Below are 19,796 nucleotides of genomic sequence, written 5' to 3' on the forward strand. Positions count from 1 at the left end.
TCAACCGACACAAGGGGTAGTCAGAGACTGATACCGGTGGGGGCAGCAAGTGAAAGGACTGTGTCCTGCGCTCTCAAGATCGCACAGAGTCAACACACTACACTCGCACTATTTGTCGGCTCTTTTCTCCATCTCGATTTAAGGCCGACATGTTGTCATCTCTGCGGGCGTCCTTGATCATGGCTGTGCTGGTCTTCAGTACAGTCGCCGTCCTGGCGGAAAGTCTCTCGACAGTGACGGTGACGACCATAACTACTGTCGACTGCACCTCAACAGCGTCACCTCCAGTGGTCACAACATCCACCAGCTCGTCGCTATCGTCCCCTTCCTCGAGCCCGGTGCCGTCATCATCATCAAGCCTTTCTTCTACTTCATCGGCACCGGCCAGCTCCTCACAAGCAGCTCCCGTACCAAACAAATTCATCACCCTCGAGTTAGCAAAAGACGTTCAGATCAGGTTCACTCCCCAGGCTCGCCCTGATTCCAGCCTCTCAATCTTGCTAGCGTTGGGGGACATCATCGGCGGCCCCGGGAAACAAGTCCAGCTTAATGCCATCACTGATCCCACTCGTTCAGTCGAGTGGTACATGTGGCAGGAGAGGTCCGAGGGGACTTTTGTATCGACAGTAAGTGATTAGGAAGACTTGAGACTGCAGCGGTCCATCCGCTGATCGGCTCCAGTGCACTCTAACGGTTACCGCAGCGCAGACCGCCGACGCCAAGTTCCACATACGGAGCAGCATCTTGCCCAAGGGGGACAGTGGTCCTCTCAAACTCGAATGCTCCAAGGAGAGTCTAGACCCGAAAGTGCCCAAGATCAATATTGAGCTCGGGGAGAGCACGGAGCTCACCTTTACGAAGCCCCCTCTTTTCGGTGGAAAGCCGCAAGTGGGAGCAAAGGCCAAGATTTCTGTCTCCCTGGGCGGACTCACTCCGAACGTTAGAGACTCTCTCGAGTGTAAGGTGACGTATAAGGCAGGTGAACAGGAAACTTACACCTACACAGTAAGTCGCGCGGTTTCAACGCTGCATTAACCGTATGAGAGAGATCAGTTGAGGAGGGCAGTGCACTCTCAGAACCCAAGACAATCAGGCTCAGGCAGGAGATGCCACTATGTCTCCTGCCTTTCGTGCAACGAGTTGTCGCTTTCTTCATCTTCCCCCTCGTCTACCACCTCATGATAGACAAGTCCGAGCCGCTTGCCCATCCTGGACTTCTTGCGCTTCTTCCTCCCATCGTTGTAAAGGTCCGGCTCTGGCTCAATATGCCCGGTCCGCGTTCCCTGCTTCCTTGTCAACGCCTTCTGGAAAGGACGGTCGTACATGTGGACGGTGAAGCTCTCGAGGGACGGAGCGAGCCGCTTGAGCGAAGGCCAGACGCTACCGTCATCATCGTCGCGAAGCTCGACGGTGAGGTCTGTGGTGACGGGCGTGTAGGAGGGGAGAGCCGCGAGATGGGCGTCGAAGCGATTGCTCACACGCTTGAGAGCAGCCCGCCGCTCCAGGTGTTGCCGAGCGAATCTTCTCTCGATGGGCGCATAAAGTGACTAGTCAGCATCTTTGAGCAATCACTTTCGGGTATCAAGGAGCTGATATGGTCTTGTGGAGGGAGTCTGAAAGCTCACTATCTTCTACGAATGGCGGAGAAACCGCGGCCGTCCTCCGTTTGAGATAAGGCTCCCGCGCCATCGTCCACGCCAGTCTCATATCTCGGCTTACAGCCGACATCCGCCAGGCCGTGAGCTCATCGGTCGATGAAGCGATGCGCATGTGCAGCTCGACGGGAAGTGAAATGAGCGAGGCTTGCGTGTTCGACATGGTGAAAGGGGAGGAGGGTCTGAGAAAAGACTGCACACTTGTCAGCCGAGATCTAGCACCGGCGACGCTGTGGATCAATGAGCCGGTGTATATCTTACAGGGCGTCTCTATAACCTGATCAGCCGTGCGAGCGATTATGATATCTATCGTGAAGCATGAGGATTTGGGGATGCGAAGGTGACGATGTCGAGGAATGTGGAGCAGATCCTGGCAAGCTTCGAGCTTCCAGCGCAGGCGGGTTCAACGGAGCTTGGCCTGGACGACCATGAATAATGCGCTATACATCAAGCGTCGTGCGGACCAGACCCCCTGACAGCCATCTACCAACAGAAATACCAGATCATGCTACAGCAACCAGATAAAGGAATGCATGAAGGAAGCAGTGTGCTGCCCTTGTAGTCGATCGTGACCATGGGCTGTAGGCGGACACCAGGGAATGATGACATTTCCGACTTTCCGCTACGAAGGCCTGGCGCCAAAGCTGAAGACATCAGCCACGTTCCCGGGACTGTCAGAATGTTTGACTCACGACAGATTGTGATTGTCTCATAAGTTTCCATCCCTTCTTGCCAGATTCCTACACCTGATCGCTCCCTTGGATCCCTCCGCCCGGTCGCTCGATCCGATGTCGCACCTTGCCGTCGTGCGGATCGTCGGAGATGAAGGGATTGGATGGGTAGTCGTCCATGAAATCAACGGATAACAGGGTCGGGAAGAGGGTGAAGAGGTCCTCCACGGCAACAGACTCATCTCCCTCCTCCTTCGCCAGGCGCCTCTGATCCGGGACACCTTGTCCCCTGCGATCAACGTATGTGATCCGTTGTAGACCGAGGAATCTCGGTCGAGGAGGCACTTGTTCATACTGCAGTGTCAGCTAACCTGCCATTCCATAAAGCGAAACTGAGATGCCTCACCGAGCTGAGCATGGGATAAGGGAAATGCTCTTCCCCTCCGTCACCCAGGCGGTCTACCTGCTCCAGATACAATTTCTTTACGCACCGCATGCGCGTAGCGGTCTCTGGCGAGTCATCGTCGGTCTCGATCATTTCAAGGAAATCTCCCGTCTCGGTGCCAGACAAGGCAAGCCTTGCCGGCTGTTGACATTGGCCGATGGCTTCGACCAATTCAGGCATGAAGGCTGTGGTGGATGCGCACCCATCAGTGATCATGTGTAGGGTGAGATCCGACAGCTTGCGTGAGCAGTATAGGAGCTGTGCGGCTAAACGGCAGATCCCCGCATCTCCTGACACCGAGACGCGCTCGAGCCGCCGAAATACAGACTCCGAGTCTACCGGTACGGAGAAGGGGTCGATGGGATCGTATCCGTACCGGTTTGCGTTCCGCCAATAAGAACTCAGCGTCAAGCTGCGGATGTCTGGGGCGATCTGGACGAGGTGATAGAGGTGATCGGAGACTCTGGATGTCGCGCAGATTGTGAGGGCCGTAAGATTTGGCATCTTGACACTGCCAAAGTCAAAGATCCGACGCCATACGTCCGCCGAGTTCGCCGAGGTCCTTCGCCAAAAGCCCGTCCAGAAGATGTCTAAATCGCATAATAAGATCGAGCCGGCCCGGCGGTAAAGTGGACTAGCAACTGAAGATCAGCGCCAGCAACGCACAAGCCGGCAAGAGACCTAACTCACAGCATCCGAACGTCCGCAGATTAAAACGAGACGATCCGCCTCCCCTTGGATTCCCACACTGCGCATCCTGCAAGATCCACCTGCTCTCCCCGGACTTTGCCCCCTGCCTTACGCCTCAGCTCCTTCATCGCCCATCTCGGCCTCTTCATCGTCCGCCTCAGCCTCTTCATCACCCGCCCAGCCTGACCTGTCCATCCGGTAAAACTCCTTGCCGTTGTGCTTGTCGTGGGGATTGAAGGGATCAGATGGGAAGTCATCGATCCAGATGACCTCCTCAAGACTCGGATAGAGCTCGAAGATCCTAATTTCCTCCTTCCGGGTGATGTAGTCTATGGGGGAGTGGTTGGGGTTGTCGATGATAAGGCGGTCCACGTAAGTGATCCGCTTGAGGGCCGGAAAGTCAGGGCAGTATTTGTCTTCCTGAATACATGTCAGCCTGACCCATGCTGAAACCGAAAGGAATTGACATACCCCATTCAGTAACGGATACGGCCCACCCTCTTCACCAAACAGATTGTCTGCCCCTTCGAGCACCAATTCTTCGATATAGTCGAGAATCGTTGGCTCCCCTCCGTGCGAATGCTCGTAGGCCCCTGCGATTCGCGCCAGTACCTCCCCTGCCCTGCAGCCATACAAGGCCAGGCACCTAATCTCAACCGGACACTTAATCGTCTCGATGAGATACTCCATTTTGAGGCTGCCGTCCGTCCGAAGAGATCGTGGCAGATCTACATTGCCGATGAGATGGAGGGTGAGCCTGGGAAGGTCCCTGCTGCATTGGAGGAGCTCCTGTGCCGCATAACAGGCGATTGTCGTATGGCCAATGACGGTGGCTCTTTCCAGCTTTGGAAAACAGAAGTCTTCGTCGATGGAGAGAAGGGTGTCTTCTTCGTAATGGTAGCGGCCATGGTCCATGAAATGGCAGGATAGGGTGATGTCCCGCAGATTCGGGGTAGACCGCGCGATGCCCAGCAGCTGGTCGTGGATACGAGCGGTGGCAGAGATGGTGAGGCTGGTAAGGGCTGGAAAGACGATATTTCCCCGGTCGAGTACGCGCCGCCAGACGTCCGAGGTGTTGGCCGATAGCTGCGATACTGTTGCGTCCGACATGGGAGGAGCATCCCGCGCCCGCCTCGCAGGCGGAGGTCTTGCCAGAGCCATCTGCCATAGCCGGTCTATGTAGAATAGCTCCAGCCGCTCCAGCTGAGGGGCGAAGCGACGTAGGAAGCGCCAGCCTGCGATATCGTCGTCGTCCCGCACTTCGAGCTGAAGCTGGCGTAGCTCGGTAGCTGAATGGGGGAATGCAGCGAGGTGGGCGCGGAAGCGATCGCTGACTCGCCGCAATGACTCGCGGCGAGCATCATCGTCCTTTGCTAGCCCGTCGTCGATAGCGATGTGGACTGTCTGGTCAGCGCTGGTACCCACCAAACAAAATCAGACCTCACCATCTGTGCCGATTATAGGCTTGGCCATGACCTGTTTCCTACTCAGATACGGCAGGAGCACTGATGCCCAGGCGGTCCGGAGAGCCCGGCTCGTCGCTCGCAACCGCCAGACCGACAGCTCATCCACGTGATCCCCGATGAGTCGGACAATGTCATGCGGTAGCAGTTCAAGCTTCGAGGATGAGGAGGGGTAGAGTGGGAGTGGGAGTGAGAGCGGGACAGGGATGGGTGTTACCGTGGACATTGTGAAAGTGGAGGAAGGGGGTCTGGTCTTATCAGCTAATGGCAGATTGGCTCTGTCACTAAAGAACTGACGGAAGTGGATCTGGGGAAGCTCAGCTGATCTTGCGAGCCTGCTATGGTATCTACGAGCTATAGCTCGAGTTCGGAAGTGAGATTGGCGGAAAGGACGCGACGGCTTTACTTTACGCGTCGCATTCCTCAGATTTTCAGGCACGGTGAACCATGGCCAGCCCAGCGACGCAGCGTAACCGAGTATTACAGTTGGCTTCGACGTCCCAAACGGTCACAATCCGTTGCTTCCAGTCTTGCATCACTCGCGCGTTTCCATATGCTACAACGCCCGCCCTAGAGCTCCGAAAGAACGCCCATCGCCAAATTCCTGCTGACTTGCTCCCCCATCGCCCTCTCGGCCGCATCCGCCAAATGCCGCTTCGGGTCCAGCTTTCCAACATGCCGCGTCTTGAGCTGCTCGGGCGTGAGTGTAGCCTCCTCTTGGACTGATTTGGTGTATGATGAAGCGAGAGTGAGCATTTCCTATCGTGTCAGCTTTGCCCAACTTTCCGCAAGATGCAACTCACCTTGACGGCCTTCTCATTCCCCTCTTGCTGCGCATTGAAGTCCTTCAACTTCAATCCCTCGGTCCATCCCCTCTTGTGGAGGTTCAACAGCATTCCCTGCTCCGCCTCTGTTTTTCGGTAATCTATCGCCAGACCTGCAAGTCAGCACAAGTCTTCGGAGGGTGGACAGGACGCACTGTAGTAATGCCTGTTCAGACCGTGAATCAATGCCTGGATACTTGGCTTGTTGAGGTGCCCGATGTTGCTGGTTGTTTGCCGGCTCTCTTGCCCGTTGAGAAGGCTCTGGGGGTTGATGGATCGGAAAGCGTCAATGACGACCTTTCCTCGGACGGATTGAATGGGGTCGACCACGACGGCCACACAGCGGGGATTGAGCTGTTCGAATGACTGTACTGTAAGCTTTGCTCGTCCTGCGAGGGTCGCCTTTAAGCGCGTATGAGCTCACCTGCTGCGTGTTCACATCGACACTACTCAACCAACACCCGAACCCAGGATGAGAGTGGTACCACCCCACAACCATCTCTGGTCTTCCCGTCTGCTTCAGCATATCCAACATCTTTGTCTGGAAGACGTGGTCAACCGATTCAACGGTAACGGTGGTTCCGGCCTGGGGCATGGCGAAGACATCAACGCAGGAGATCTGCTCAGATTAACAAAGCTTCGTTCGCGACGAAGGCAGATACTGACAGTGTGGTCGTCAACGAACTCTCCGAGCATCAGACCCATGACCTCCATCGGGACACCGGCACGGCCGTGCTTGAGCATCTGAGCATCAGCGCCGTTAGATTCGTTAGCTTTGGTCAGTTGACGCACCTTCAGCAGGGCCAAAGAGGAGATGTGGACTGTCTCGCCGCTAAAATCGTCAGCTGATCCTCACAGCCCTGTCGACTGCCGGAATTATATACTGAGGGACTTACTTGTCCGCCAGGATAGTCTCTCCTTGAGGGTTCCTTCGCCCTGGAGGAGCTGCGCCGCCCATCTGCTCCAGCAGCCTCATGATGTTTGGGTTCATTTTGGTCGAGTCGATTCGTCTGACAGGTCGATATTGAGTCGGCTGCGAGCTATGGGGGCTGTACGCTACTCTGAGAGGTGTCTATGAAGTATATGTAAGGTGTGAAGGTGAGCTGAATGTGCGAGGAATGCGATGACCACGCGCGACCTCCACTTTTGACTGAAAGCTATTTTGTCCCCCCGTTTATGACTTGGTTATAATGCGCCTCATTCCACCTTGTCTCTTCCTTTGTTGCCTCTCTACTATGCTCACCTAGAACGCCTCATATACTGCTGTCTAGCCTCCATAGGAGACAGCCAGTGGTACAGCTCAACCCCGTAACCGAATCAGAGCAGCAGGTCTGCTGTCTCCCGGTGCCGATATGACCGACGTGCGCCACCGCTTCTCAATGTTTGAAGAGGTGGCTGATGAGACAGTACCATCGCACCAAGCTCCGCGCGCAACAGCTGCAGGAGGAGCGTGATGCAGAGATCAAGCGGGAAGCGGCAGCGCGGAAAGAGAAGGACCTCGCTGCTGCCAAGGACCTGGAGGCTGTAAGCTGTCCAAGACGTACGAGTGCGGCTGAGCTGACTTCTCAGCGGCGGAAGCGACTAGACGAAGCTGCAGCCGAAGCGCGGCGAAAAGAGCTCATGGCTGCAAACGCCGCTCTCACGACTGCTCCTGCCCCGGTACCCCTCTCGGCTCGACAGGTCGAGTACAACCCATTCGCGGAGGATGAGTTTGCCCCTTCGTCCCTCGCCGGCCCGAGCACGAAAAGCAAGCTCGTCCCTGGCGGCGGCAAGTTGGGCAGCGCCAACATCTCTACCAAGGCCTCGTCGAACGGTACTGCCCGCAATACAGGCGGAAAGGCACGGAGCAAGCGGGAAGACTCACCACCGCTCAATCTCGGCCGGAAAGAGAAGGCCGCGCGCGCGATGGCGCAGCAGCTCAAAAAGTCGGGCAAGAACGAGTCGCTCTTCTCGGTCCGGCATCTGGTAAACAGAGACGAGAAGGGCGGGTCGATCTCGCCTGCGCCGAGGGCGCCGTATCAGCCGAATCTACCGCAAAAGCCCGTCGCGCCCCCGGCGGCTGCTAGGAAGATGATTGCGCCGGGCAAGAAGGGGGCGGGTGCGGCCAATGAGATGCGTAAGCTTGCGCCGGGGCGGGATGGGTGGGACAGGCGGTCAATCGATGAGATTGCGAGGGATCTCAAGGCGAAGCGGCCGCAGGTGGAGGGGATGGGCCGGACGAACAGCGCGGATGAGGTCAGAGCGGGGTCGAAGGTGGTCGGCGTCAAGAGGCCAAGGAGCACATCGCCGGCAAAGGCCTCGGCCAAGCCGAAAGCTCGTCCACCACCCATACCGTCTTCGGCTCGGCCACCACCGGTATCGTCCTCTGCGCGTCCGTCCTCTTCGGCGGTACAGACTAAACGCCCACGCCCACGCTCTCCATCTACATCATCCTCGTCTGCCTCTCCTCCGCGCCGCGGCCTGCCAGACCTGGACCCGGACGATGTCGCCGGTGTCTCTGCTACCATCCAAGCGTTGTTCCGGCGGCCAGGTGCCAAACCGGCCAAATACGCCGATAGCGACGCGTCGAGCGATATGGAGGCTGGAATGAGCGATGTCGAGGAGGAAGAGAGGCGGGCGGCGCGGATAGCCAGGCGAGAGGATGAGCTGGCGGAGAAGGAGGAGCGCGAGCATAGGGAGAGGAAGGAGCGGATGAAGAGGGAGAGGAGGTAAACGAGAAAGGAGGGTCCAGTGCAAGCCGTACAGTCTGGCGAGGGGATGGCGAGCGAAGGGATGTCATCTCTTCCAGGAGGTGTGCACGCAGTTCCCTTCGGGCAGGAATTGTCCATTGTAGTATCACCCCACCCATAGCATAAGTCAGTCAGACAGCTCTTGTATCATGTATGTATCTAGCATGTCTTGTCCTGACCTGCGTAGTCATCGACATCGACATCGCGGAGCGGAAAAGTAAAGCCAACCGACCTCCACTCGCTCAGTTTTGTCGCTTTTGTTCTTTGCGCACGTCACGTAGTGACTCCTTCTCCACCCCCACGCTCGGACCCCACGCAGAGGCGATATGCCTGGCGTAGCTGGAGTCTCTGGCTCATCCCTCATTGGCGTCGCGATCGCCTGCAGCGGGAACGTCCTGATCAGTCTTGCTCTGTGCGCTATTTTTGACCACGAAACGCGAGATCGTAGCTGACCTCTTAGGACGATACAAAAGCTTGCCCACAGGCGGATCTCCGAGGCACACCACGGTCGCGCGGACGATGAAGCCGACGAGGACGAGGACATTGAGCGTGGTGCTGGGGACATTGCGGGAGCAGGAGACGAATCAAGGGGGCTCCTGAAGGCCTCCTCGGGACGCAGTGCCGCGTATCCGAACGGCAAAGCGTCCGGTGCCTCCTCACGAAACTCCACGCCTACCGCTCTCGACTCGCCAGCCGAGTCCAGCGACGATGAGAGCCCCGAAAGGCGGGAGGGGGTACAGGAGGGCGCGTACCTCAAGTCCAAGCTGTGGTGGATCGGGCTAGCGATGATTTCGATTGGAGAAGGGGGCAACTTTTTGAGCTACGCCTTTGCGCCTGCGAGTGTGGTAGCGCCTCTGGGTACTGTTGTGAGTCTCTTCCAGTCCAAGCTCTTGTGAAGAACCTGACGTCTAGGCTTTGGTCGCCAATTGCATCTTCGCCCCTATCATTCTCAAAGAACGATTCCGGCCTCGAGAGCTCATCGGGATGGGCCTTGCCATCCTCGGGGCCGTGACAGTCGTCTACGCATCAAGCGATACCAATCCTCGCGTAGGTCCAGCCCTTCAAGCTCAAACCTCTTCAATGCCAATGACAAGCCTCCCAAGATCTACGCTCAAGATACAGCTGGACCCCTCTGAACTAGTCATCGCCATCACCCAGCCCCCCTTCCTCATCTACACAGGCATCAACCTCCTTCTTTTGCTGATGCTCATGTACCTCTCCCGCTCGGCGGCGTGGGGCGGCCGGTTCGCCGCTGTCGACGTGGGCATCTGTGCCATCTTTGGCGGGTACACGGTATTGAGCACCAAGGCGATGGCGAGTCTGTTGTCGACGATGTTTCTCCAGGCGTTCGAGTACCCGGTGACGTGGGGCCTGGTGGTGGTGTTGGTGGGGACGAGCTTGGCGCAGGTCAAGTATCTGAACAAGGCGTTGATGACGTTTCAAAGCAAGGTGGGTACTTGGGAAAGAGGAGATGGGAGAGGAAGCTGATCAAGCAGGAAGTCATCCCCACCCAATTCGTCTTCTTCTCGCTGGCAGGTAAGCTTTTAGGGTCTGAGAATGGGCAAAGCTGACTTCTATAGCGATCATTGGCTCTGGAGTACTATACCAGGAGTTCCGCGATATCCCTCTCACCCGCATGATCAACTTTATCTTTGGCGTGAGTCCCCCTACTTCTCGCTCTTCCAAGCTGACACCACAGATCGGAATCACATTCACCGGTGTCCATCTCCTCACCTCAATGCACTCCCCCGCTACCCCCTCCCCCTCTCCTCCACCATCATCCACCTCATCCCCTCAAACAACCCCCACACCCCTGCCCCGGACCGAGCGCACCCCTCTCCTCATCGCCCCATCACCCCATTCCGACGCATACCACCACGCCCTCTCTCCCTCCATCCGCGGTCGGGGAGTGCGCCTTCTCAAGCGGAACTCGACAGGCGAGATCCATACCCTGGGTATCAACTCCCAAGCCGGGTTCCTGCTGCTGGGGTCTACGCCGCCCGCTACTGCGATAGCATCACGGAGAGATCGGAGTAGTCATCGAGCGGAAAGAGGGGAGGCGGGGAGTCTGTTGGGAAGGTCACCGGGTGTTGTTCATATGAATACGAGGAGGGTGAGCGATGTTGCGGAGGCGGCGGCGGTGGGCAGGAGAGTTAGCTCTTCTTGAGATGGAGATGTATTGCTATGTTGTATCTCGATCTTTCCCGACCAAAATGACCGTCATCTTGCCTTGTTGGTCCGCAGACCTGTATAGCTTCGGAAAAGGGAGACAGTCAGATGTGTTGGTTGTTGCCCCTTCTTTCGCCCCCATATACCTCTTCACGAAGAAGGTCTCGTGTACTCGGATCTACTGCCTTGTACTGACAAATGTCTTCAAGTTGGTCTATCGACTGCATCTGTATATATCTATCGAATTGCAACATACACTAAAAGAGAGAAACCTCCACGACTAAAAATTAAATATCTATAACCCCTCTGCCTACTACATCTTCTCATTCGAGCCCGACGACGCCGCATCCGGCACGACCGCCTCCTCATGCACGCGCGTCATGTGTCCCGCCGCACCCGCCTCCCTCGGCCCCGTAGGTCCCGCCGACGCCGACCGCTCACCACGTCCCCTCCTGCTGCCCGTCATGGCCCGCGAGAGCTTGTAGTGGTCCTTGAATCCGGGGTGCTGGTACTGTCCCTCGAGATCACGGTCGAAGAAGGCATAGTCGGCGACGTACTCGCCGAGCTCGACCTCGTCCATCCCGACAATCTCGGCCTCCTCGGTGGCGCGGAAGTGAAGACCGGGGACGAGGTTGATCAGGAACATGATGGCGTAGGTGATGACGAAGGTCCAAGTGATTCCGACAACGGCCCAGGCAACTTGCTTTCCGAGCTGAATCCAGTTACGGTCGCTATGGGTCAGCAAGGATCTACTTGAAACAAGGTGAAAACTTACAGCCATCCACCGTCAATCACGGCAAAGCCGTCCGTGGCAGCAACGGAAGCCTGAGCAAAGAGACCGGTCATGAGGACACCGACGATACCCGCCAAGGCGTGGACGGCGAAAATGTCCATGACGTCGTCGACGCGCATGGTGTGCTTGAGCCGGGTGCACAAGTTGGATACGACGGCAGAAACGAGACCGATGAGGGCGGCAGCGGGCTGACCGACGAATCCGGCGGCAGGGGTGATAGCGACAAGACCGGCAATGGCACCGGTGCAGAAACCGACGACCGACCATTTACGTTCCAAGCGGAAGTCCATGATGAGCCATGCGATGGCGCCGACGGATCCAGCCAGATTGGTGTTGAAGATGGCAATGGCGGCCTTGAGGGAGGCGGCAAAGCAGGATCCACCGTTGAATCCGAGCCATCCGACCCAGAGGAGTACCGTGCCGAGGACGATCTGCGAGACGTTCTGGGGCTTGAAGAGGACGCGGTCGGTACCATAGTCACGACGCTTGCCGATAAAGTACGAGTAAGCGAGACCGCCGATACCGGATGCGATTTCGACGGGGACACCACCGGCGTAGTCGAGGACACCCCACTTGAAGGCCCAGCCGTTGACGGACCAGACCCAGTGCGCGAGGGGGTCGTAGACGAGGGTGGTCCAGAAGAAGATGAAGACCATGGCGGGAAGGATGCGCGAGCGCTCGGCGGCGGCACCGATGAGAATGGCGGGGACAAGTGCGGCGAAGGTCTGCAAGTCAGCTGAGATCCAGTCGACTCGAGTGGATGGGAAGCTTACCAATTGGTACATGGCGTAGACGATTTCAGGCTGCTTGCCGTTCGTTTCTGGCATAGCGCGGTCGAGGACAGATTGGAAACCGACGTTGCTGAAGATCAGCAAAGCCCTTATTGCTATTGAAGTGCTACTCACCGTCCATCACCCCAAAAGACACCTCCAGTCTCACTGAAGACGAAAGAATAACCGATGAACCACCATTGGAAAGAGACGATTGCGAGCGATGTCATACAGATGAACAGTAGTGACAGGGCATTTTTTCTCCGTGCAAGACCAGAGTAGAGGAAACCGAGACCGGGAATCTATAGGTCAGCATTGTAGTGAAGTTTATTCATGAGTGGACCCACCATGAAGAGCACGAGAGCACCGCAGAAGAGCAGATATCCGATATCTCCTGGGTTGAACGCTGGCTGTCAGCTCAGGTATCTACGACATACCGCCCAAACTCACCGGTGACAACGCCACCATCGCTCGTCGAGATGAAGTCGGTACCATAGGGGTTGATGACGGTCTCTCCCTCTGCCGCACCAGCGGTCAGACTACCATATGTGGCGTTCACCATGTTGATCGTGTGATCAGGTGGATGTTTTGACGTGGGTTAGGGAAGACTCGTAGTCCGCACACACACTGGAGAGAAAAGTTAGAGATGGTCGAGGTAAAGATGAGAAAAAGGCGGATGACAGATGTCTTGTGCGCGTCCTATAATACTCTGTTCGTGTCTTGGCTCGTTCTCTTCCCCATGATCGTCCCCGCCCTATCAGATCTCTCTGTTGCTATCTGCAGCATCGTCGACGTGAGATTCGTTGCTGATTAGACCGCTCAATCTCGGGAGACACCGGGTTTCAGACTGGGCAACCCAGATGAGGGGTCTATCAGCCAATCAACGCTCTCCGACTTATCTTTCCGCTCAAGTGGGCCGGGTAAGGTCTCTTATCCCCGCCCGAGATGTCCCGGACCCACTCGGTGTTCGTCACTGGTCGTTATCTCTCGGAGTGATCGAGGAAATAAGTGGCAAAGCAAAGTGGCTACTTTGGGAGATTCTCCGGCGCACGGCGGGTATACGTAATCTTCCGGCTAATCGTCGGTAGAACCTAGAACCTCCACACAGGCACGATGAGCTTGAACTTAGAAGTTCACAAAGGTCAGGATCCCATCATACCTCACGCATGGGCGCGCTCGACAAGCGCTTGGAAGCGCTGCTCCAGGACAGAAAGGCCAAGAACCGCTTCAGATCGCTGAAGGAATACAATACCTCGACTTCCTCTGAGCTAGTCGATTTTGTATGTGCCCTCGTTGACCTCTTTCGAGCCCCATCAGCTGATGGACAGAGCTCTAATGACTACCTCTCGCTGACCAGCTCGTCAGAGCTTCGTCAGGAGTACCTGAAGAGATTGGCTGCTTCGCCACACATCCTCGGGTCGACCGGATCGCGCCTGCTCAGCGGGGGTACGTCGGCGCACTCGGCGCTCGAATCGCGCTTCTCATCATTCTTCGACTCGCCTGCAGCTCTCCTGTTCAATTCGGGATGGGACGCCAACGTCTCCTTCTTCGGTACTGTCCCGCAGTCAAGCGACTGGGTGGTGTACGATGAGCTCGTACATGCCTCGGTACACTCGGGAATGCGGGCATCACGCGTTCGACCGGAACGGCGGATACCCTTTCGGCATAACGATCCGGACGCCCTGCGGGAGGTGCTGCTACGTATACGTCGCAAAGAGGATGCGGGACCCTCCAGCTCCACAAAGCAGGAAGGCGTCATCTTTCTGGCGCTGGAAAGCCTGTACTCGATGGACGGGGACCTGGCCTGTCTGCCAGCGTTCCTGGACGTGATGGATGAGGTTGTGCCGAGGGACAGGCAGTGTGTGGTGTTGGACGAGGCGCACTCCACTGGCGTATATGGGTCAGGTGGAAGAGGCGTGGGCCATGCTATAGGGGAGGCGGGAGACGGGAGAGTGGGGGTCAGGTTAATGACGTTTGGCAAGGCAGTAGGGAGCTCCGGAGGTGAGTTCTCTACCCTCCACCATCGATCTGGTCACAGCTCATGCGGTAGCTGTCTTGCTATGTTCGCCAGTCATACGGTCATTCCTGATTAACTTTGCGAGACCGCTCATTTTCTCGACCGCTATACCCCACTCAACGTTGATCTCGCTGGAATGTGCCTGGGACCTACTACAAAGCACAGATGGAGATCAGGTGGGCTGGATTACTTGGGTGCAGAGGACGACACAGCTAATCGTACAGCGTCGGGACAAACTCATGTCATTGTCTTCCAACTTCCACGCTCTCGTCCGACCCATCCTCGCTCGAACCCCTCGATCTACCCTCTCACTCCCGCCTGCAGCCGCAGCACCCTTCGCTTCAGCTCGGCAACGGCACCCCACACTCCCCGCCGACCCATTCTCACCCATTATCGGCCTTCTTACTCCTCGACCCCACGCACTATCGGCCTTCCTGCTGGAACGGGGTCTGGTTGTGCGACCTGTCGTTCCGCCGACGGTACCTCCCGGTGGTGAGCGGGTACGGATCTGCCTGCGGGCGGACATGGGGATGGAGGTGGTGGAGCGGCTGGTGAAGGCTTTGGAGGCGTGGGCAGATCAGGAGCGGGCCGGTGGGGTGGGCAGGGGTACTGCGGGAGTGCAGCAGGTACAGCTTCGAGGAAGATTGTAGTTGTGAGGGCCCCGAGGGGAGCTGGACCATCGGGTCCATCGGCCGATCCTCGGCCGACCAGCAAGAACACATGCAAGAGAAACTACTAGTTTGGGTAATTTTCATGCCGTAATCGACTCTCGGCGGCCAATTGGAGTCAAGACGTTGCAAGATCATCCATCTCATCCATCCCCCCTCGTCTCCTCAACTCTCCATCTCACTTCTGACATACATCCACCCCGCACGACCAGAACATACAGCTACAGCCAACATCACAGCGGTCCCACTCGATTTGCCCGCAAAAACCTCAAACTCAACTTCCAACCGAAAAAAAGAGCTCTTCACGATGCCCGTCCCCACCTCCCGACCCCGCACTCTCTACGACAAAGTGAGTTAATGTACAATATATGCAGCCGGCGGCAGCTGATGGCAAACAAGGTGTTTGAGGACCATGTCGTCCATTCTGGCGAGGGAGATACCCTTATCTACATCGACCGGCACCTTGTCCACGAAGTTACCAGGTTGGTCTACACCTCCTCTCTCATGATCTGCCATCACCTAGAGCTCCTACATCTCGAGCATATGAGCTGACTTCGAAATTCCGCAGGCATTTGAGGGACTTCGTAATGCCGGCCGCAAGGTCAGACGGCCAGATTGCACCCTTGTGACAGTCGACCACAACATCCCGTGAGTAATCTGTCCAGGAATCGCGAATTGAGCTGATCGTGCAGCACTACGACTCGCAAGAGCTTCAAGAACGTCTCGAGCTTTATCACCGAGACCGACTCTCGCGCGCAAGTCGAGGCGCTTGAGGACAATGTGAAGGAGTTCGGCCTGACCTACTTTGGAATGAGCGACAAGCGCCAGGGTGAGTTGAACTTCGAAATGTATGCCAGGACACGGCTGATCGTCAGGTATCGTCCACATCATCGGCCCTGAGCAGGGCTTCACCCTCCCGGGTACCACTGTCGTCTGTGGTGACTCTCACACCTCCAGTAAGTCCCAAATTTGAAGTCCGTGCGTCCGGACTATTCGCTGACTTTCAGCTCACGGTGCCTTCGGAGCTCTCGCTTTCGGTATCGGTACCTCGGAGGTCGAGCACGTTCTCGCTACCCAGACCCTCCCCCAGGCCAAGTCGAAAAACATGCGGATCTCGGTTGAAGGCGAGCTGTCCGAGGGCGTCATGTCCAAGGATATCGTCCTCCACATCATCGGTGTCATCGGTACCGCCGGCGGAACCGGCGCCGTCATCGAGTTTGCAGGCTCGGCCATCCGCTCCCTCTCCATGGAAGCGCGCATGTCCATCTGCAACATGTCGATCGAGGGAGGTGCCCGTGCCGGCATGATCGCCCCGGACGAGATTACCTTCGAGTACCTCAAGGGTCGTCCGCTCAGCCCTCGCGAGGGTGAGGAGTGGGAGCAGGCCGTCGCATACTGGCGGACGCTCAAGACGGACGCGGGAGCCAAGTACGACATCGAGGTCGAGATCAAGGCCGAGGACATCATCCCCACCGTCACCTGGGGTACCTCTCCCCAGGACACCGTCCCTATCACCGGTGTCGTCCCCAACCCTGCCGACTTCAAGGAGTCTGTCCGCCCCAATGTCGTCCGTTCGCTCGAGTATATGGGTCTCGAATCAGGCGTCCCGATGGAGGAGGTCAAGATCGACAAGGCGTTCTTCGGGTCCTGCACCAACGGCCGTATCGAGGACATGCGGTCCGCCGCTCGGGTCATCCTCGCTGCGGAGAAGTCGGGCGGGCCGGCCAAGGTCGCCGAGTGGGTTGAGGCGATGGTCGTTCCCGGATCCGGGCTGGTCAAGCAGCAGGCGGAGGCGGAGGGGCTTGACGTCATCTTCAAGCGAGCCGGGTTCGACTGGCGAGAGGCCGGGTGCTCCATGTGCCTCGGCATGAACCCGGACCAGCTCAAGCCCCAGGAGCGGTGCGCGTCCACCTCGAACCGGAACTTTGAGGGGAGGCAGGGAGCCGGCGGCCGGACCCACCTCATGTCGCCAGCCATGGTCGCTGCGGCCGCCCTTACCGGATACCTTACGGATGTCCGCAAGATGATGGGCAGCGGCAGCGACAAGGACGCTGGGCTCAAGATCACCTCCTACCACGACTACCTCCAGCCCATGGACCTCCCCCACCCCCCTATCGAGCCCATCGGCGACAAGCCCAGCGAGCAGACCTCCCTACAGCAGGCGGCTGCTGCTTCGGCTGGTCTCCCTCCCTTCACCGTCGTCCAAGGAAGCGCATGCCCATGGAGTCGTGCAAATACAGATACGGATTTGATCATCCCCAAGCAGTTCCTCAAGACCCTACTGCGAACCGGTCTCGGTGCGGCGCTCTTCTGGCCCGTCCGGTATGACATAAAGACCGGCGAGCCAGTTTCGGACTTTGTGCTTAACAAGGAACCGTACACCCGCTCTCAGATTCTCGTCAGCACCGGCGAGAACTTTGGCTGCGGTTCCTCCAGAGAACACGCTCCTTGGGCACTGATGGACTTTGGTATTCGGTGAGCATTTTCTTTGCCTACAGAGTGCCGAGTACCATGAGAAGTGCTGACGGGCGCAGAGCATTGATCGGGATTAGCTACGGCGAGATCTTCAAGAACAAGTAGGTCATCGTTTTGTCCGAGGCTGACGTCCAGCTGCTTTAAGAACGGCATGCTCTGCATTGAGCTTCCCGCAGCTGAAGTTGCCCTCCTCCACAAAGACGCTGAGGCCGGTCTCGAGCTCGCCGTCGATCTTCCCAATCAACAAATCCTCCGTCCCAACGGTGAAGCACCCATCCCCTTCGACGTCGACCCCTTCCGGAAGCACTGCCTCATCAACGGTCTCGACGACATTGGACTCACGTTCCAGCACAAGGAGGCGATTGAGCGGTTCGATGAGCGCAGGACGCAGATCTGGCCCTGGCTCGACGGGGTGGGATACGCCAAGAAGGGGCAGAAGGTGGTGCCGCTCAAGACAGGCGGGAAGAAGATGGAGTGGTAGAGAGGGCGAGGGAAGCGGGGGGAAGGGAGATCCCGGACCTGCGGAGGGGTATGAGAAGGACTGGACGGGTGGTGGAGGGTTTGATGTGAGGGCGAGAAGGAGGCGGAGCATTGAGCGCTGGGTATCTCTTTGTGTAGCAAGAATCGTTGTTCATAGTCGGCAGCCCAGCAAGGAAGGATAGACCGCGAGAAGGAGAAGGACCGGAAGATCTGAAACGTGGGGCACGGACCTGAAACTTTCCCCTTAAGCTTTCGCCTCACCCAAACCTTATCCATGCTTGTTCCTGCGCCCTGCTTATGCCCTCCTTTGCCCGTCAAATTTCAAACTGGAGCTAGGACTGCTCGAAATGCCGCTCGCATCACCACACATCACCTCCAAAGCGTCCCAGCGCAGTCCACCAGTATGGGCTCGACTCACGCTCCCATCGTCGACATCCCGCAAGAACTACACGACCAGATCGTCGAATCATGCGACGTGCTTTCGATCAGTCGCATGATGGCGACCAATCGCGCTTTGCGAGCGCGATGGAAGCTTGCCTGGGAGCCATATCTTGAGGAGGAAATCGTAGTGCCCAAGGGGTACCGGTCCTTTCCTGCCGACAGTAAGCTCAATCCAGCCAATTGTGACGCGCTTCACCGCGCTGACGTCTGGCCTAGTATTCACACCTATCCATCGAAACATCGCACGGTACGACTGCTCTCGGTGGCACAAGCTGCGCCGGGTCAGCGAGTCCTTCCAGCGCCATCTCGACCTCTTCCCTCCAGTTGGTCACATGCGCAAACTTGTGGTGGAGCTTCAGGCGGACTGCGAGGCTGGATGGGGGATCCTCAAGCGGGTCCGCTGTCCAGAGCTCCAGCTCAACATCGTGGACGAGCTCTTCGTCATCGCGACAAAGGGCGAGACGGAGGACATCCGACTCTACCGCGAAGCATACGCCGAGAGGCGTCCGTCTATCGCACTCTGGCCTCGGAAATTCGCTCCCTGGGGGCCGGGCTCGCCCTTCTCGGCGGTCACCCATCTCGCCCTCCAGATATCGTCGAACGCGGGGGATCATCTCGTTGGGATACTGGCCTTCCCCATGCCGCAACTCGTCTCGCTCACGGTCGCGCAACACTGGGCGGCCGGCTACCTTCCGGAATATCGGGATCTCGTCGTCGATCGGGTCGCGCCGTTCCCTTTACTCGTCGGGCTTGAGTACCTGGCGGTCTGCGGGGACGATTTCTCTGCAGCGCAGATCCTCGACATCCTCGGCGGCAGAGTACCACATCTACGGGGCCTCCTCATACACCTCTCTGGGCGGGTCCAGGAGGACGACTATTCGTTTGACGAGGAATTGCCCAGCCCCGTCGACAAGGTCTTGGGCATCCTTGACCGCCGGTACCGGATGCTGGGTGTCGCTGTGTATGGCATCGCCGCCGCATCCATGCTATCATGGCTGGACACCCGTCAAGAGTACGGGTACCCAGTTGGAACCCTCGAACGGACTCCTCACCTTATCCTAGATCAGTCTTCGATTCGGACGCTCCCAGATAGGGAGATCGCAAGCGGATCCTTTTCATGGGTGAGTGTGCCTCAGTACTGGAGTGTCGAAGCTTCGCTAATGGCTGCTTAGGATCTCGACTCCCTGCCCGAATTACGCTTCATCGAGACCCTCACTCTGGTCGACCTCCGCCTGGACATCCAGGAGCTTCAACGCCGAGGAGCAGAAACCGCGCTGGCAAAGATCTGTTCAGAGGGAGAACTCAGAGGTCTTTTCGTCGAGTGGCCCAAGCTCCGGACGGTACAATGGACCAATTCGTACGCTGTCAATCCGTTCGGCCGCGATCCCAATGCGCGGGAGCGGGACCTCCGGTGCTGCATCGATCGGCCGGCCGACGTCGCGCTCGGCTCGTTGGAGCCGTACTTTAGCGACGGCATCGGCGGAGCATGACCCTGCGTAGATGGGA

The 19,796-nt window shown here is 57.6% G+C and overlaps 8 protein-coding genes across 8 annotated transcripts; 5 read left to right on the top strand and 3 right to left on the bottom strand.

Annotated features, from left to right (window-relative positions):
* Nucleotides 1–97: 97 nt before the first annotated feature.
* On the bottom strand, nt 98–5,150 carry MKK02DRAFT_29549 (uncharacterized protein; the record flags this gene model as incomplete). Its single annotated transcript, XM_053087851.1, is given in 15 exon segments — nt 98–428; nt 734–795; nt 852–931; nt 997–1,168; nt 1,188–1,547; nt 1,720–1,961; nt 2,064–2,095; nt 2,229–2,299; nt 2,348–2,395; nt 2,453–2,680; nt 2,733–3,412; nt 3,438–3,452; nt 3,635–3,881; nt 3,933–4,861; nt 4,907–5,150. 15 exon segments carry the CDS (start codon nt 5,148–5,150, stop codon nt 98–100), a joined length of 3,741 nt encoding a protein of 1,246 aa, XP_052949278.1.
* A 344-nt stretch (nt 5,151–5,494) lies between these two features.
* On the bottom strand, nt 5,495–6,739 carry MKK02DRAFT_35067 (Mov34-domain-containing protein; the record flags this gene model as incomplete). Its single annotated transcript, XM_053089071.1, has 7 exons — nt 5,495–5,683; nt 5,728–5,861; nt 5,904–6,114; nt 6,173–6,367; nt 6,415–6,492; nt 6,541–6,580; nt 6,645–6,739. 7 exons carry the CDS (start codon nt 6,737–6,739, stop codon nt 5,495–5,497), a joined length of 942 nt encoding a protein of 313 aa, XP_052949279.1.
* A 361-nt stretch (nt 6,740–7,100) lies between these two features.
* MKK02DRAFT_39809 (uncharacterized protein) lies at nt 7,101–8,460 on the top strand (the record flags this gene model as incomplete). Its single annotated transcript, XM_053090787.1, has 3 exons — nt 7,101–7,109; nt 7,156–7,272; nt 7,318–8,460. 3 exons carry the CDS (start codon nt 7,101–7,103, stop codon nt 8,458–8,460), a joined length of 1,269 nt encoding a protein of 422 aa, XP_052949280.1.
* Nucleotides 8,461–8,803: 343 nt separating this feature from the next.
* MKK02DRAFT_39810 (magnesium transporter NIPA-domain-containing protein) lies at nt 8,804–10,644 on the top strand (the record flags this gene model as incomplete). The annotated part of the gene is made up of 7 exons (XM_053090788.1): nt 8,804–8,889; nt 8,938–9,343; nt 9,390–9,524; nt 9,600–9,926; nt 9,974–10,013; nt 10,058–10,134; nt 10,177–10,644. 7 exons carry the CDS (start codon nt 8,804–8,806, stop codon nt 10,642–10,644), a joined length of 1,539 nt encoding a protein of 512 aa, XP_052949281.1.
* A 315-nt stretch (nt 10,645–10,959) lies between these two features.
* MKK02DRAFT_18945 (putative ammonium transporter MEP1) lies at nt 10,960–12,771 on the bottom strand (the record flags this gene model as incomplete). The annotated part of the gene is made up of 6 exons (XM_053086025.1): nt 10,960–11,377; nt 11,422–12,164; nt 12,213–12,300; nt 12,345–12,511; nt 12,557–12,619; nt 12,667–12,771. 6 exons carry the CDS (start codon nt 12,769–12,771, stop codon nt 10,960–10,962), a joined length of 1,584 nt encoding a protein of 527 aa, XP_052949282.1.
* Nucleotides 12,772–13,375: 604 nt separating this feature from the next.
* MKK02DRAFT_35069 (putative 8-amino-7-oxononanoatesynthase) lies at nt 13,376–14,876 on the top strand (the record flags this gene model as incomplete). Its single annotated transcript, XM_053089072.1, has 4 exons — nt 13,376–13,489; nt 13,538–14,210; nt 14,260–14,402; nt 14,451–14,876. 4 exons carry the CDS (start codon nt 13,376–13,378, stop codon nt 14,874–14,876), a joined length of 1,356 nt encoding a protein of 451 aa, XP_052949283.1.
* Nucleotides 14,877–15,201: 325 nt separating this feature from the next.
* Nucleotides 15,202–17,850, top strand: MKK02DRAFT_19090 (putative 3-isopropylmalate dehydratase; the record flags this gene model as incomplete). The annotated part of the gene is made up of 8 exons (XM_053086039.1): nt 15,202–15,243; nt 15,294–15,380; nt 15,463–15,542; nt 15,587–15,723; nt 15,770–15,850; nt 15,902–17,369; nt 17,429–17,470; nt 17,505–17,850. 8 exons carry the CDS (start codon nt 15,202–15,204, stop codon nt 17,848–17,850), a joined length of 2,283 nt encoding a protein of 760 aa, XP_052949284.1.
* Nucleotides 17,851–18,252: 402 nt separating this feature from the next.
* On the top strand, nt 18,253–19,780 carry MKK02DRAFT_39814 (uncharacterized protein; the record flags this gene model as incomplete). Its single annotated transcript, XM_053090789.1, has 3 exons — nt 18,253–18,451; nt 18,507–19,411; nt 19,463–19,780. The coding sequence occupies 3 exons, from the start codon at nt 18,253–18,255 to the stop codon at nt 19,778–19,780; spliced, it is 1,422 nt and encodes a 473-aa protein (XP_052949285.1).
* Nucleotides 19,781–19,796: the final 16 nt, after the last annotated feature.

The sequence above is a fragment of the Dioszegia hungarica genome (genome assembly GCF_025882075.1).
Source record: "Dioszegia hungarica strain PDD-24b-2 chromosome Unknown MKK02contig_2, whole genome shotgun sequence".
In the NCBI taxonomy this organism is placed as follows: domain Eukaryota; kingdom Fungi; phylum Basidiomycota; class Tremellomycetes; order Tremellales; family Bulleribasidiaceae; genus Dioszegia; species Dioszegia hungarica.